General features: G+C 39.7%; 1 protein-coding gene across 7 annotated transcripts in view; it reads left to right on the forward strand.

Annotated features, from left to right (window-relative positions):
* Positions 1-14,127, forward strand: part of ncam1b (neural cell adhesion molecule 1b) — a 68,551-nt gene that overhangs the window by 18,245 nt on the left and 36,179 nt on the right. For 5 of the 7 annotated variants that reach the window (XM_089013032.1, XM_089013033.1, XM_089013031.1 and 2 more), the window contains exons 2-9: positions 1,358-1,432; positions 2,038-2,247; positions 4,130-4,273; positions 5,971-6,108; positions 6,412-6,529; positions 8,870-9,030; positions 10,589-10,731; positions 13,348-13,371. In XM_089013032.1, coding sequence (XP_088869158.1) covers positions 1,358-1,432; positions 2,038-2,247; positions 4,130-4,273; positions 5,971-6,108; positions 6,412-6,529; positions 8,870-9,030; positions 10,589-10,731; positions 13,348-13,371 — 1,013 coding nt within the window. The remainder of the gene's footprint in view (positions 1-1,357; positions 1,433-2,037; positions 2,248-4,129; positions 4,274-5,970; positions 6,109-6,411; positions 6,530-8,869; positions 9,031-10,588; positions 10,732-13,347; positions 13,372-14,127) is intronic. The other 2 variants (XM_089013036.1, XM_089013038.1) reach the window with 1 other exon arrangement.

Genomic DNA, 14,127 nt, shown 5'->3' on the forward strand with positions numbered 1-14,127 from the left:
CTTGGGGAACAAGTGAAGCTTTGTTCTAATTAGGAAGCAAAAGGCTTCAATCCAGACCTCACCATGTGATTGAATAACAACCCTCGCCGTCCTCCAACCAAAAAAAAAAAAAGAAATCAAGTCTTTTCTTGACATTGATAAAGCGTCGGCATTAACCAATGTACACCAACACTGCATCTGCACTTCCAAGAGTCTTAACTCATTCACTGCGAGACGTGCAAAAATGTGTCCACTCCAGTGCCAGGGTTTTTGTCATTGTCACTCGAATTCCAGGACCCACAGAATATTGAGTTTTAGGACTATGCAACGATTCAATACAGCGTGAGAAACTTTAGATTCTCTTCTTTCATCAGAAAAAAAAGAGGTAATTCCTAAATTATATGGGTCTGGAGTTATCTGAGCTTGACATGGGGGTGGCAGTACAAATGGCAAAGGAAATATTGAGTTTGAGGACTACATAAACATTCAATGAAGTGCAAGAAACCTTAGACTCTCTTCTTTCATCAGAACAAAAAAAAGTTAATTCCTAAATTATATGGGTCCGGAGTTATCTGAGCTTGAAATGGGAGTGGCTGTACAAAAGGCAAATGGATCATTGAGTTTTAGGACTACAAAAACATTCAACGCAGCGTAAGAAACCTTAGATTCTCTTCTTTTATCACAAAAGAGTTATTTCCTAAATTATATGTGTCTGGAGTTATATGAGCTTGAAATGAGGGCAGCTGTCTTAAATACAATGTAAGAAATACATCTTGGTTTATATAGCGCTTTAACAACAGCTGAAGCTGGAACAAGACGCTAACATGGAAAAAAGGGAAATGTTGCCCCCTTGTGGAAAGGAAAACACATTGCCAGAGGTCTGGCCAGTGCTTTCTCAGCACCCAAGCATCTCCAAAAAAAAACATTTTTTATTCTGGCGCTGCTCACCCGCAGAAAAAAAGTAGTTCTTATCCTGCGACTGTAAAGTGTCTCTCTTCTTTCATCAAAAAATAAAAGAGTTAATTCCCAAGTTATACAGGTCTGGAGCTATCTGAGCTTGAAATGGGGGCAGCTGTCCAAAATACAATGCAATAGATGCATATTGATTGATATAGCACTTCAACAACAGCTGAAGCTACAACAAAGTGCTACCACGGAAGTAAGGGACATGCTACCCTCTTTGTGTAAAAGAAAACACATTGTCAGAGGCCATGGCCAGCGCTTTATCGGCACCCAAACAAGAAAAAAAAAATCAGGAAACGGCAGTGAATGATGTTAATTGAAGGTCTAAAGTCTCTCTATTTGTGGTTATGGTTTTTGGTGGATTTCCTGTGTTTGATAATTGCTTTCTTTTCATTTTGGATGTCTCCTCTTGTAGTGTCACTAGACGTGCAGATCACACCCACTCATGGTGAAATCAGTCTTGGGGAGTCCAAATTCTTCATGTGTGAAGGTAAGCTTGACAAGTTGTCCTGACAGTGTTACTTTTTGTTTTTGTTTTTGACAGCACACACTCGAAACATTACCCAAAGTATACAAAGGTTGTTATTGTTCTGCGCGAGTGAAACGGATCATCCGAGATAATGGCTATATATTGTATTGTTTGTTCTTGCTGAGAACAAGGTAGAATTCAGCCTAACGTCTTGTATTGAGTCCGACTACCGCCACTGTGTAAGATTATGTAATTATCATTTTGCGGCTTAGTCACACACTCGGCGCTCGTTGAACGTGAGTTGCGAGGCACATAAAGCAAAGGCTTCTGTGCATAACATACAATGTATCGTCCAGCACAATTTGGTTTGGGCAGGGGTGGTAAAAAAGTAGGGGTGGGAGGAGGGGGCAACAGTGGCGTATGTTCTTACATATAACAGTAATTAATTTAAATACATTTCAGCCAGCCATTCTGTGTTTCAAATTTTTTATTTGTTATTTTTAATGTGCATGTCTTTTGGTTAATTTGAAAAAATTGAATTAAAATTGAATGGATTGACTTTGCTTTACTACTTTGTACGCACATACATAATAGATAGACAAATTGTTATTTTTGCTTCTCATCAGTTATGGGAGGGGCTAAGCACATAGACTGGTTCGGGCCGAGCGGCGAAAGGATAGAACCCAACAGACCGGACATCACGGTGACCCGAAACGACGAGACGTCATCGATCCTCACGCTATATCGGGCAGTGACGGAGAACGCCGGCACGTACAAATGCGTCGCCGCCAACGGAGATCAACAGGGAGAGTCAACAGTTAACATCAAAATATTCCGTGAGTATAACGTCAAAGCAGAAAAAAAAACCCTCTCTTCATTAAATGTACAGTAAAGTCTCGTTATATCGATATTAAAGGGAGTCCGAAAAAATATCGATATAACCGGGACTATCGATATATCCGACCCTGTTTGCATGTAATTTTCTCCGTGCGTGCATAGAAATAGTATCGATATAACCGGGACTATCGATATATCCGATATCGATATAACGAGACTTTACTGTATTTTATTGACTGCTCTTGGGCATCACATTAGTTTTTTGCATTTTTTTTTTTTTGTTGCCAGACGATAGATTTTTCATCATTTCGATAAATGGTCGGAAGACCATTAAAAGGCTGTTTAATGATGCTGTCTTTTTTGCAGCGCCTTTGATAAATGTCTTTTATTTTCCATGAATGCTGTGCATCAGCACATGCCCATCAGATGAGTTTTCCCTCGCTTGTCAACACTTTCACTCTTTGTTTTAGATGACACAGAAAGCGGCTAGCCGTGCGTATGACAAAAAGGAGAATCTATTTACATAGTTTGATGCTTACATCTTACATTACTTTTTCTTAAAAAGAAAACCTCTCAGCTGTGTAAAAGGAAAGCAAACGACTGCATTCTACCACAATGTCATCTCCAAGTAATTATTACTTCTACATGCGGGCACAGACTGTTACAAAGCGTACTTTTCAATCTACGAAATGTCGCTAGATAAGATTGCGGCTCAATGCTAGTCGGCGACATATGGCCGGGGTCAAGTGTATTAGGTCGGCGTAATGCTTCGATGCCAGTAGCGAACTCTATCAATCAGATGGTTAGTTGAGAATGGAAGTTCAGCGTAGTAAATATCGTCAGCCGGCGGAACTTGATTAAATTACAAGAGAGAGAATAATGCTGAGAAAACTCATTTTAAATAGAGAAAATCCACTTCACAAGGAGCTCGGTAATCACAAAACTAATTCAACAAATGACTTGTTTCCCCAAAGGGGATTCTAGGAATTGTAAAATGATGAGCAAAAACAAACAAACCTTACGTTCTCGAAATTACCGCATCGTCAACCTCAGAAAATGAAAAAAAGTCTTTAACTTCACTTCATGCGGCCTTTTTAGTTTCCTCGAGGACATTGATTCTTATGAGCTTGTTTGCTGACCAAAACAGCAGCACCCACGGATGCACATAAAGAGTAGCTCCCACTTATTATTACTTATTTATTATTATTACTAATTCAAATCTGGATGATTACAAGTTCCCTATGCAGTCTGGAAGATAATACGTGTAACATCCGATTTACGACCGGCTCAACTTACGACCATGACCTCCATACCCTATTTTTTAAATTTTAATTCTACGCCTAGCAACGCAACGCGCTAGCAGGCCGGCAACGCGTACAGCAATTTTGGCCAGTCAGCCAGCATCTCACTCTCGCACAGCAATATACCATGTGATGGCACCAAAGAGGAGAGTTTGCGAGTCAATTAGCCTACGAGTCTCTATTCAACATTTTGAATGTACAGTAAAGTCTCGTTATATCGATATTCAAGGGAGTCCGAAAAAATATCGATATAACCGGGACTATCGATATATCCGACCCTGTTTGCATGTAATTTTCTCCGTGCGTGCATAGAAATAGTATCGATATAACCGGGACTATCGATATATCCGATATCGATATAACGAGACTTTACTGTATTTCGACTTACAACCATTTTGAGTTGCGACCGTTTGGTCGGAACGGAACTCGGTCGTAAGTCGGATGTTACCCGTACTGCAACCCGTTATCTACTTATACCTTTCTTTAACAACAGTATACATTAAACCAGTGAATAAAATCCACAATAATCAAACTTTATTACAGTTATTATTATTATTATTATTATTTTTTTTTTGTTTAGAGAGAATTACCTTCACAAATGCACCGTCGCCGCAAGAGTTCACGGAAGGAGATACGGCCGTCATCGTTTGTGATGTCATCAGTTCCCCTCCGCCCACCATCCTTTGGAAGTACAAAGGATCTAGGATACAAATGGAAAAAGATGGTAAGATGGCCATCCAATGATCACAAGAAACACTGAAATCCAACAACAACATTTTTGGGCCACTAATTGGATTGCTGCATGGATGGAAGCATGTCCGTCCGTATTATGCAAAATAAGGATTTGGCCTAATTTATTTTTGACCCAAAAAGGGGTAATGCCGTGCCTAAAATGAAAGATAAATTCATGATGTGGGATACATAAAGCCAAATATTGGTTTGTATTTTTCTGCACCACAAATTGCTTTAAATTCACAGTTGGAAAACACATTTTTTTTCTGAACACCTCCACCATGCAAGCCCTACTTTGATGTAATGAAATGAAACAGCTAATACCATGAGGCCTGAAATTAAATACACTTAGTAAATTATAAGTGTCATGATGTTAAAACATAACAACAAAAACCGACAACCTAGACAAGTAGTACCCACTCAAAATAATTGCACTACATTGTAATGCAAATGTCCTGGTAATGGATGCCTGCCTGGCGGCGCCCGTTTCACTGTCAATTTTATTTGCAAAGAGAAAAAAAAGAAAGGTTAAAAATGAATTTGCTTTTGAATAGGGAAAGTACAATTGAGTGTTTTATTCACCCGAGAAAGACCCAGAGCAATATCACAAAGTGTATTGTGTTTTTGTGGGCGCTCAAGCGGGAGGGGGTTGGAAACAATGTTTTGAATTAAAGGACAACCGACGTCTCCGGACAAGTTGTGTCCATAATTTGTAAAATGGCTTCAAATTATTTCTACTGAGCGTATTTTACAAAGATTCCACCGCATATAACTACAATTTACGTTTTAAGACTTGTGCTGAATATTCCGGAAGTCTTGTTTTTGAGTTGGTGACGAGTCCGTACGTGACGTCACTGAAGGAACGCCCCTGACCGAAAAAAAAGGACACATTGTAGCAGTCCTTCCATCTCATCAATGCTTGTTTGGTCTGAAAACCTCGTGTTGCACCAGAAAGAGCCAGAAGAGGTCGTCCAAGCTCCATGTAAAATAAAAGATAAAAATAAAAATCTCTTCCATAAAAGAAGAGATGAATTCAAATTCAATATGCGATTTTGAATCGGTGGGTTTCCAGATGGGATTTAACTGTGAGAAGAGAATCAATAATATGGCTGTTCGGTGCAGTTGAGCTTGTGCATGAATACATTTTTCTCGATTTTTAATAAAGCTCCGGTATGTGAATTATATTTCAAAAATATATAGCACGCATTCCAAAATATAAATTTAAAACATATGTGTAGAGAACTAAAATAGTGATGGTGTCGTCTCAATTGATTGACAGATTTACCGTATTCTGTCCGTTCAGATCATTCTTTTATATGGAGACGCGGGCTAATTGTGTTTTCTTCCAATAACGTTTAATAATAATAATAATAATAATGATGACAGGCAGAGACAGATGAACATCATCATCGAAAATAATACCAATTAAGTGAGACTGGATTACTCTACGGAACAAACCAGATGATCCTTCAAAGCACACGAATGTTTTTCTCTGTACTCTTTGGGAATCACTCAGTAGGATTCATGGATGAATATCGCACAGATTCCGGACGGATAAAACCGACGGATGAGAGTTGTAACATCAACCATCACTCCAACAACCCTTGTCTCCGTGGTCCCATTGAGCCACCTAGCAAGTTTCGTACCAACTTGACAATCCGTCATCATGCTTTTATCTTCCCCTTCAAGTGCGCTTCAAGGTGTTGAGCAACAACCACCTTCAAATCCGCGGCATCAAGAAGACCGACGAAGGCCCGTACACCTGCGAGGCACGCCTGATGGCCCGCGGCGAGATTGATTTACGGGTTATCAAGGTTGTCGTAAATGGTGAGCAGAGCTTTTGCCACTGTATTCTTGTCTGCCTCTTTCTTTTTATTTGTTTGCTTGTTTTGTGAAGACGCGGGGGTATGGCATGAATGTGCAAATGGTTGCCCACAGCAACTGGGTCGCCAGAAGTACTCATGTGAATGACGCGGGTCTGTTCCTGAGTTCTGACGCAAGGGGGAATGATGTGTGCCTAAAATAAGTGTTCTGTTCGGGATGCTAATTTGGGTTATGTTTGCCAACCTGCTTCCATGAATGAAAGTTTTTTGACATCCTTCTCCCCTCAACTGCGTCTGTGTGTATCAGTGCTCCCAACGATCAGAGTATGGCAGTCAGAGGTGAACGCCACAGCAGATGTGGGCCAATCTGCCATGTTGACCTGTGCCGTTGATGGCTACCCTGAACCCATGGTGACCTGGACAAGGCAAGAAGCCGTTTCATCCGGAGAGAAAATACGATTCTCTTGACATTAATTGTAAAATAGTTTTGTGTTCTTCACATATACATTAATATATCTATCTATATCTTTATCTATATGTGTCTATATCTTTATGTATCTGTATCTATATACAGTAAAGTCTCGTTATATCGATATTCAAGGGAGTCCGAAAAATATCGATATAACCGGGACTATCGATATATCCGACTCTATTTGCATGTAATTTTCTCCGTGCGTGCATAGAAATAGTATCGATATAACCGGGACTATCGATATATCCAATATCGATATAACGAGACTTTACTGTATCTGGATTGTTATCTGTCTGTATCGATATCTATCTATCTGTATCTTTATCTATCTATATCTATGTATCTATCTCGATCTGTCTATCTATATCTATATATCTAGATCTATCTATATATATCAATCTATATATCTAGATCTCTCTTTTTCACTCTCTCTCTCTCTCTGTCTGTCTCTCTCTCTCTCTACATCTATGTATCTCTCGATCTGTCTGTCTATATATATATCTATATCTATATATCAATCAATAACTCTAGATCTCTCTCTCGCTCTCTCTATCTATGTATCTCTTGATCTGTGTCTATATCTATATATCTAGATCTATCTATATATATATCAATCTATATATCTAGATCTATCTCTCTCTACACATGTGTGTGTATCTCTCGATCTATCTATCTCTCTTTGTGTGTGTGTGTGTGTGTGTGTGATTAAAGGTAAATATACTGTATAAGTGTGTGTGTGTGTGTGTGCATGTGTGTGTCTCATCACATCTTGTCAGTCTTGCAAACAGTGAAAGAAGCTTGTGTGACCGGGTGATTCTAAGTCAATCTAATTGAATCCTTGCTGTTTTTCCACCAAATGTAATTTCGTCCTCAAATCCATTTGTTGGCTAACTGGTTAATTCATTGCAATCGGACACTTCCTGACATTGTATCAAATTGTGAATTGGAGACAGCGAAACCTGAAGACCGCCGTCCTCAATAGAGACATTGTTGTGCGTGACACCGATAGGCCCTTGCTTTGTCAAGACAGGTTGTGTTTATCCTCTTGCCATGGCACTGTTTGCCTACTACTGCGTGAATTTTAGGATAATTGAAGTGAAACAACAAGAATTATGGAAATGATTAATTTAAAAAAAATTCCTCATAGAAAAAAAAAGACCAGTATAGTACACAGTACAATAAATTAATTGTAAAATTAATTGTAATTAACTTCTTCAAAAGTAATGGGAATGAATATTTTTCTTTCTCGATTCTGTGGTCGTAAACACTGACTGGCGTCTGAGGGAAAACAACACCACCATTGTCAAATGCTAATTCACACGAATCTTAATAAGTTTAAGAATCATAAAAATAAAACAAACCATCCAACTGGCTTTGAATCACATTCCCCAGCTCAAAAGGTGCCATTTTGTCGCCACATCACGCATGAATGGGCACAATTAATTTGGCAATGCTCAGCGCAATTGACTCCACAAGTGCCTTTTCACTGGGCTCCATTCTTGTCAAATGAAAAGTAATGTGACTACGATTCCACTCGGGTGTTCTTTGCTTGACTTTTAAAAAGGTCCATCGCGTTTAAATTGCTTGAGGGGGACGGGAGGTGGGGGGTCGGTAATTTTGTAACGCTGACAATGCATTTGTAAATTAGCTCCTCTTTGTTGTTAGAATAAGAAATGCATGTCAATGCGGAGATACTTTGTTGGGGAGAGAAGGCGGGTTCACATTTCATTCGCACAGTAACACCAAAGTAAGAACTATTTGTCAGTCAATTGACAGTTTAACGCCGGGCTCCGTTTTTACAAATGAAGACTTCATTTCAAATACATGCCTACCTCCATTGCAGGGGTGTCAAAGTCATTTTTTGCCGCGGGCCACATTGTCGTTATGGTTTCCTCTCGAGGGCCGTTATGAATTTGGGGAACCCATTAGAATGTTTAAATCCCTTCAAATATTACATATAGAGCACACAGCAAATTAATGAATAACTCGTTTTCAAATCTGAAGTCAAGAATAATGACTTTGATTGTGGTTGACATCCGAAAATATGACATTTTGGCTCAGATTTTAGCAATCATCATGGAATTTAAGTTTGACTTGCTTTCGCGGGCCGAAAAAAATGATGTGGCGGGCCGGATTTGGCCCGCGGGCCTTGACTTTGACACCTGTGCTCCATTGAATGGGCACAGTTGTATTTCCGAAAATACATCATACGATTAGAAGTGACATATGGAGGAATCCATGACAATACCATATTTTGCTTGAAATTTCAAGGATTGTTATGTTTGTCCTTCAGGAACCAAATCACTCTGGAAGCGGGTGAAAAGTACAGTTTCAATGAGGATGGTTCGGAGATGTCCATCATGGACGTCAGCAAGCTCGATGAGGGCGAGTACACTTGCATCGCCAAAAACAAGGCTGGGGAAACGGACCAGGAGCTCAGTCTGAGAGTATTTGGTAAGAGGGGGAATATTTATTTACAATGTGTATATTAGGGGCATATTATTATTATTTTTTTTGATGGGATGGTCTCAAAATGGACATCAAACATTTGTTTCTTCCAGCGGAATTACAACAGGTTGGAAATCAACTTTACCATTAACTCATTCCCAAATTTGTTCGGGTTTTGTTTTTTCTTGCTTGGGTGCCGATAAAGCGCTGGCCATGGCCTCTGGCAATGTTTTTTTTCTGTTCCACAAGGGGGCAGCATTTCCCTTTTTTCCATGATAGTGCTTTGCTCCAGCTTCAGCTGTTGTTAATAACATAATAATCATCATCATCATCATCATCATCATAATCATAATCATACATTTCATTTAAAAGCGCCTTTCAAAACTCTCAAGGACACTCTCACTCGCAAGGACGAATTGGCATTAAAAAAAAGGACAGATGATGAAAGTTAGATTTTAGAATTTGCATTTTTAAGGACAATATGCACAAAACCACTGTTTTGTCATAACGGAACCCGGTCGTAACTTGTTATCTATAAGCTATCTGGCTAGCTAGCTAGCTATTAGTTATCCATTAGCTAGCCAGCTAACTTTCTATGTAATCGAGTTATTCCGGGTTGAGTGAACTCCGGCGTATGTGGCTGCCGCTGCTCACCCACAGAAAAACTGATCCTGTGACTGTAAAGTGACCTTGAGAGTTATGAAAGGTGCATATAAATGAAATGTATTATTATTATTATTATTATTAATTATATGTGTTTGGAGTTATATGAGCTTGAAATGAGGGTGGCTGTCCAAAATAGAATACAATACATACATCTTAGTTTATACAGCGCTTTAACATGTTACCTCCGGGTTGATTGAACATCGGCGCGTGTGGCTGCCGCTGCTCACCCACAGAAAAACTTATCCTGTGACTGTAAAGTGACCTAGAGAGATTTGAAAGGCGCTTATAAATGATCATAATAACCGATGCTAGTTTGTGGTGCACACGTGTACTCTGAGGCTTTATCAATATTCTAGTCATAAAAAAGTGCAAAAAAAATATCAATGCGTTTTTATACAATGGCATCGGTAATAAGGCAGCTGCTCCTTTGTTCACCAAATAATTATCCGTGGCTCTTCATGCAATTTTAACATGGGGTTGCAAATACATCCCCTTTGCTGAATATTGTCCAATGCTCAGTTGTTACCGTGAACAAATGCTACAATGTGCTCATCTTCCACAGAGTGCCAAGAGGGGGGGGTAAAAACAAAACAAAAAACAAACTTCACGCTTCACGTGCACTGCTTTAATTTTCTTTGCACTACAAGCGTCACTCTCAAAATTCCTCCCCGTCGGTTTGGTGACATGTATGCATAAACAGAGGGCAAAGCTTCGAAAACCGCTGTAATTCCCTCATGAATTCAAATTTGGATCCTGGCGTGGTTGTTTTTTCGCTGCTGGGAATAGACATCTATCTTATTACGGTTAAGCCTCCCCGCCTCCCCCTTCTCGCGTCAAAGCCTCTCATGCTCCCTTTGAAGTCAACCCAAATCCAACACTCATTATTTGTGTTTTATAGTCAAACCTAAGATCACGTACATTGTGAACCAAAGCGCCACTGAAATGGAGGAGCAGGTCATGCTAACTTGCGAGGCCTCGGGGGATCCGACGCCCACCATCAGCTGGAACTACGGCAACCGCGTCTTCACCGATGGCGAGCAGGTAAAGCGTAAATACGAATAGGACTCACATTTACACTTTGTGGGCGGATTTGCCTTCCTTGTGGAATGACATAATGAGTGAAAGCCAATGGAAACTACAGTAAAGTCTCGTTATATCGATATTCAAGGGAGTCCGAAAAAATATCGATATAACCGGGACTATCGATATATCCGACCCTGTTTGCATGTAATTTTCTCCGTGCGTGCATAGAAATAGTATCGATATAACCGGGACTATCGATATATCCGATATCGATATAACGAGACTTTACTGTAATTCAAAACGACGCATAAGTCTTGCCCCAACCGAGTCAGTAGAAAGCCATCAACTGTTTCATTGTTCATCAGATTGTGATGAAAGGGCTTTTTAATGCCAATTTTGTCAACTGCATGAGCATATGATGGTATGGCAATCCACTTTATTGGATTGGATGTGCCTTTATTAGTGGAGAAATTTACATTTCACAGCAGCAGAGTGATGAATGTAAGAGGAAAGGAAAGGAAGAAGTAGAAACACAAAATACAGGAACTGCTGTAAAGGCAGCCACTCTCGCGGCGCCATCTTGAAGTCAAAACAACAACAAAACAACTACATCACAAATAATGTGATAAAACACAACAACACAAAAGACAGTAATTCAATCTGAAGCACTTTTCTGCATCCTCTTTGTTGTATGAAACAGTTCTAGATGCATTTGGAGAGGATCAAAGCGTCCTTTTCACCAGTGGCTCAAGGACATCGTAGTGAAATGTGCATGCCAGCTACAAGCTAAATATTGAAAACAAACACGAAGCTATCGCATCCATTGACGAAAAGAGACCGTCTCACATTTCCTGTTTCACATGAATCCGCTTCAATTCCAAACTGCGACATATCCACATATGTATCGGCGTTGATGTATGATGTATTTTAAGAATTTTGGAGCCAGGGTAGAAGAAAACTAAATTTTGGACTAGATGTTTTGTTTTGGGAACACTATTTGGGAAATGTGACATCGTAGGTACTGTTTAAAGGACAACCAATGTCACTTTTTTGTTTTTAACTGACACCAGAAAAACGTTTTATAGCATCTAAAATACCCAAAAAATGATATTTTTGGTCAAATGCAAAACACCAATAAAAATGACTTAAAGTTTCCAAAATCTGCAAAAAAATGAGCTGCGAATTGGGCATTTTCAGAAAGTCCCGCCCCCAGTTCATGACGTCACACCAAGACGTCTTGCATCGCTAGTGAATCAAAACGATGGCTTCAGATTCGGAGAATATGCTTTCTTGTTACACATCCAGTTATGAATATGATTCAAATAGTTCTGAAGAGGAAAGCATACATGTTTGCAATCGATTAAATAATTTATTTATGCCATTTTGAGGCAACATTGGGGGAAAATCTCTCACCCAAAAAAAGAGGCACAAAATGGTGACATCCCATGAGCCACCTCCGTTTACACAGGCTGATAAATTCCTTATATGGCGCTTGGATGCCCTCTTCTGCCCTTCTGGCGGGTTTTGGGTGCAACACGACCAAACAAGTACAGGAAAATACATTGACGTGATGGAAGGACCGCTACAACGCGTCTTTTTTTACGGTCAAGGGCGGTCCTTTAGTGACGTCACGTACGGACTCGTCACCAACTCAAAAACAAGACTTCCTGAATATTCAGTTCGAGTCTTAAAACGTAAAATATAGCTATATGCGCTGGAATCTTTGTAAAATACGCTGAGTAGAAGTCATTTGAGGCAATTTTACAAATTATGGACACAACTTGTCCAGAGACGTCGGTTGTCCTTTAAAATTAAAACGAGGATAAAGCGGTTCAGAAATGGTTAATTTTCAGAAAAAAATATGCTTTTGACTCCGGTGTGTGTTTTTGAGATACAATGATTCATTTGAAGCCATGCAACATCTAAAATCATATTTAGGACAGATATCAACTACTGCACCTTTGACCGGAATTTCAAGAGGTAAAGGAATCATCTGCAGGTATTTGCTGGCAAAGCACTCTGCGACATTTGTTCCCATTAATTCCGCCAAATTAAGCATCTCCATCGAGACTACCCACTGGATCTCACGCAATTAAGCTTGACAATCCCGCATTCAACTGTCGACGCGGAGATTAGATTTTATTTAAACGTCCCAAATATCGAGCAAGTCAACCCAAATTCCAATCTTTCCCAGTCCACTTAAAGGCTTGTGATGAAACTCGATGTCTGCTTCTTTCTGTGTTTTGCCACAATGAGCGCTCGAACGTGCAAGTGTTCATTTGGCATTTTCAATCACTCTGCTCTGCTCATGCTAGTGATTGAAAGAGTCCTTAACGCTCAATTCTATCCTCTCTATTGTTTCCTCTTCAGGTGATCTGCACACACTTTAGCAATTTGTTTTTGCACCATGACAATTCCGACCAATATTTTCCCCACCATCACATTTAGCGGTCAAACCATCAAAAACAATGAACACTTGCCGGTAGTTATCTTTGAAAAGCTCACGCGGCCCGCTTCCTCAAGGGTCTCGCTACGACTGCGAAGTAATGACGAGGAAAATGTTGAGAGAATGGAGTACTATGTAGCGATTTTGTGGAGCTGCTCCATTACATGCGCTACATTCTTTTCCTACAGGCGCACCTAAACAGGATCTATCAGGTATGAAATCGGCGTGGCTCGCAACTGTTTTGTGGCAAAGTGCGCCGCCTCCAGATTTCATCCGAAATCCAATTATTCCATTTAAGTGGCCATTTTTTTTTTTTTTGAAAGCCCATTCACCGGCTCGACTGCTGCATGCACTTCAAGAGTAGTTTGTCAAATAGTCGCTCGTGGCGTAGAAGCATGACGTCGCATTGTTTGTCGTCACGTAACTAAAAAAAAAAAAAAAGAGTGAAACCATTTTCTCTGTCTCCTGATCACTTTCAAATTTGGTATCATTGTCTCATTCATGTACATTTCCACACGGTATTTGTCTAGACCAGCGATTCCAAAACAAAGCCCACATCCACATGAATTTTATGGCATTATGTTTAATCATACAAATGTGGTAATAACACATACAAAATAAAAGCAAGCACAAGCTAGGCATGCAAAGCTGGCTTTCCCTCAGTTGTTGCTAACATTTAACCGTATTTGAGAAAAGACATCCCGAAAACACAGTGTAAATGAATTATGTCCAATCACCATTAACTGATTCACTGCCAGACGATGTGCAAAAATATGTCCACTCAAGTGCCAGGGTTATTGTCATTGTCACATGAATTCCTGGACCCACGGACTATTGAGTTTTAGGACTACATAAACATTCAATACAGCGTTAGAAACCTTAGATTCTCTTCTTTCATCAGAAAGATATGTGAGTTAGATTCATATAATTTAGGAATGAAAGGAATTAAAATTTAGTTAATTCCTAAA

The sequence above is a fragment of the Hippocampus bargibanti genome, linkage group LG14 (genome assembly GCF_051943395.1).
Source record: "Hippocampus bargibanti isolate YZ-2025 linkage group LG14, ASM5194339v1, whole genome shotgun sequence".
NCBI classification, from domain to species: domain Eukaryota; kingdom Metazoa; phylum Chordata; class Actinopteri; order Syngnathiformes; family Syngnathidae; genus Hippocampus; species Hippocampus bargibanti.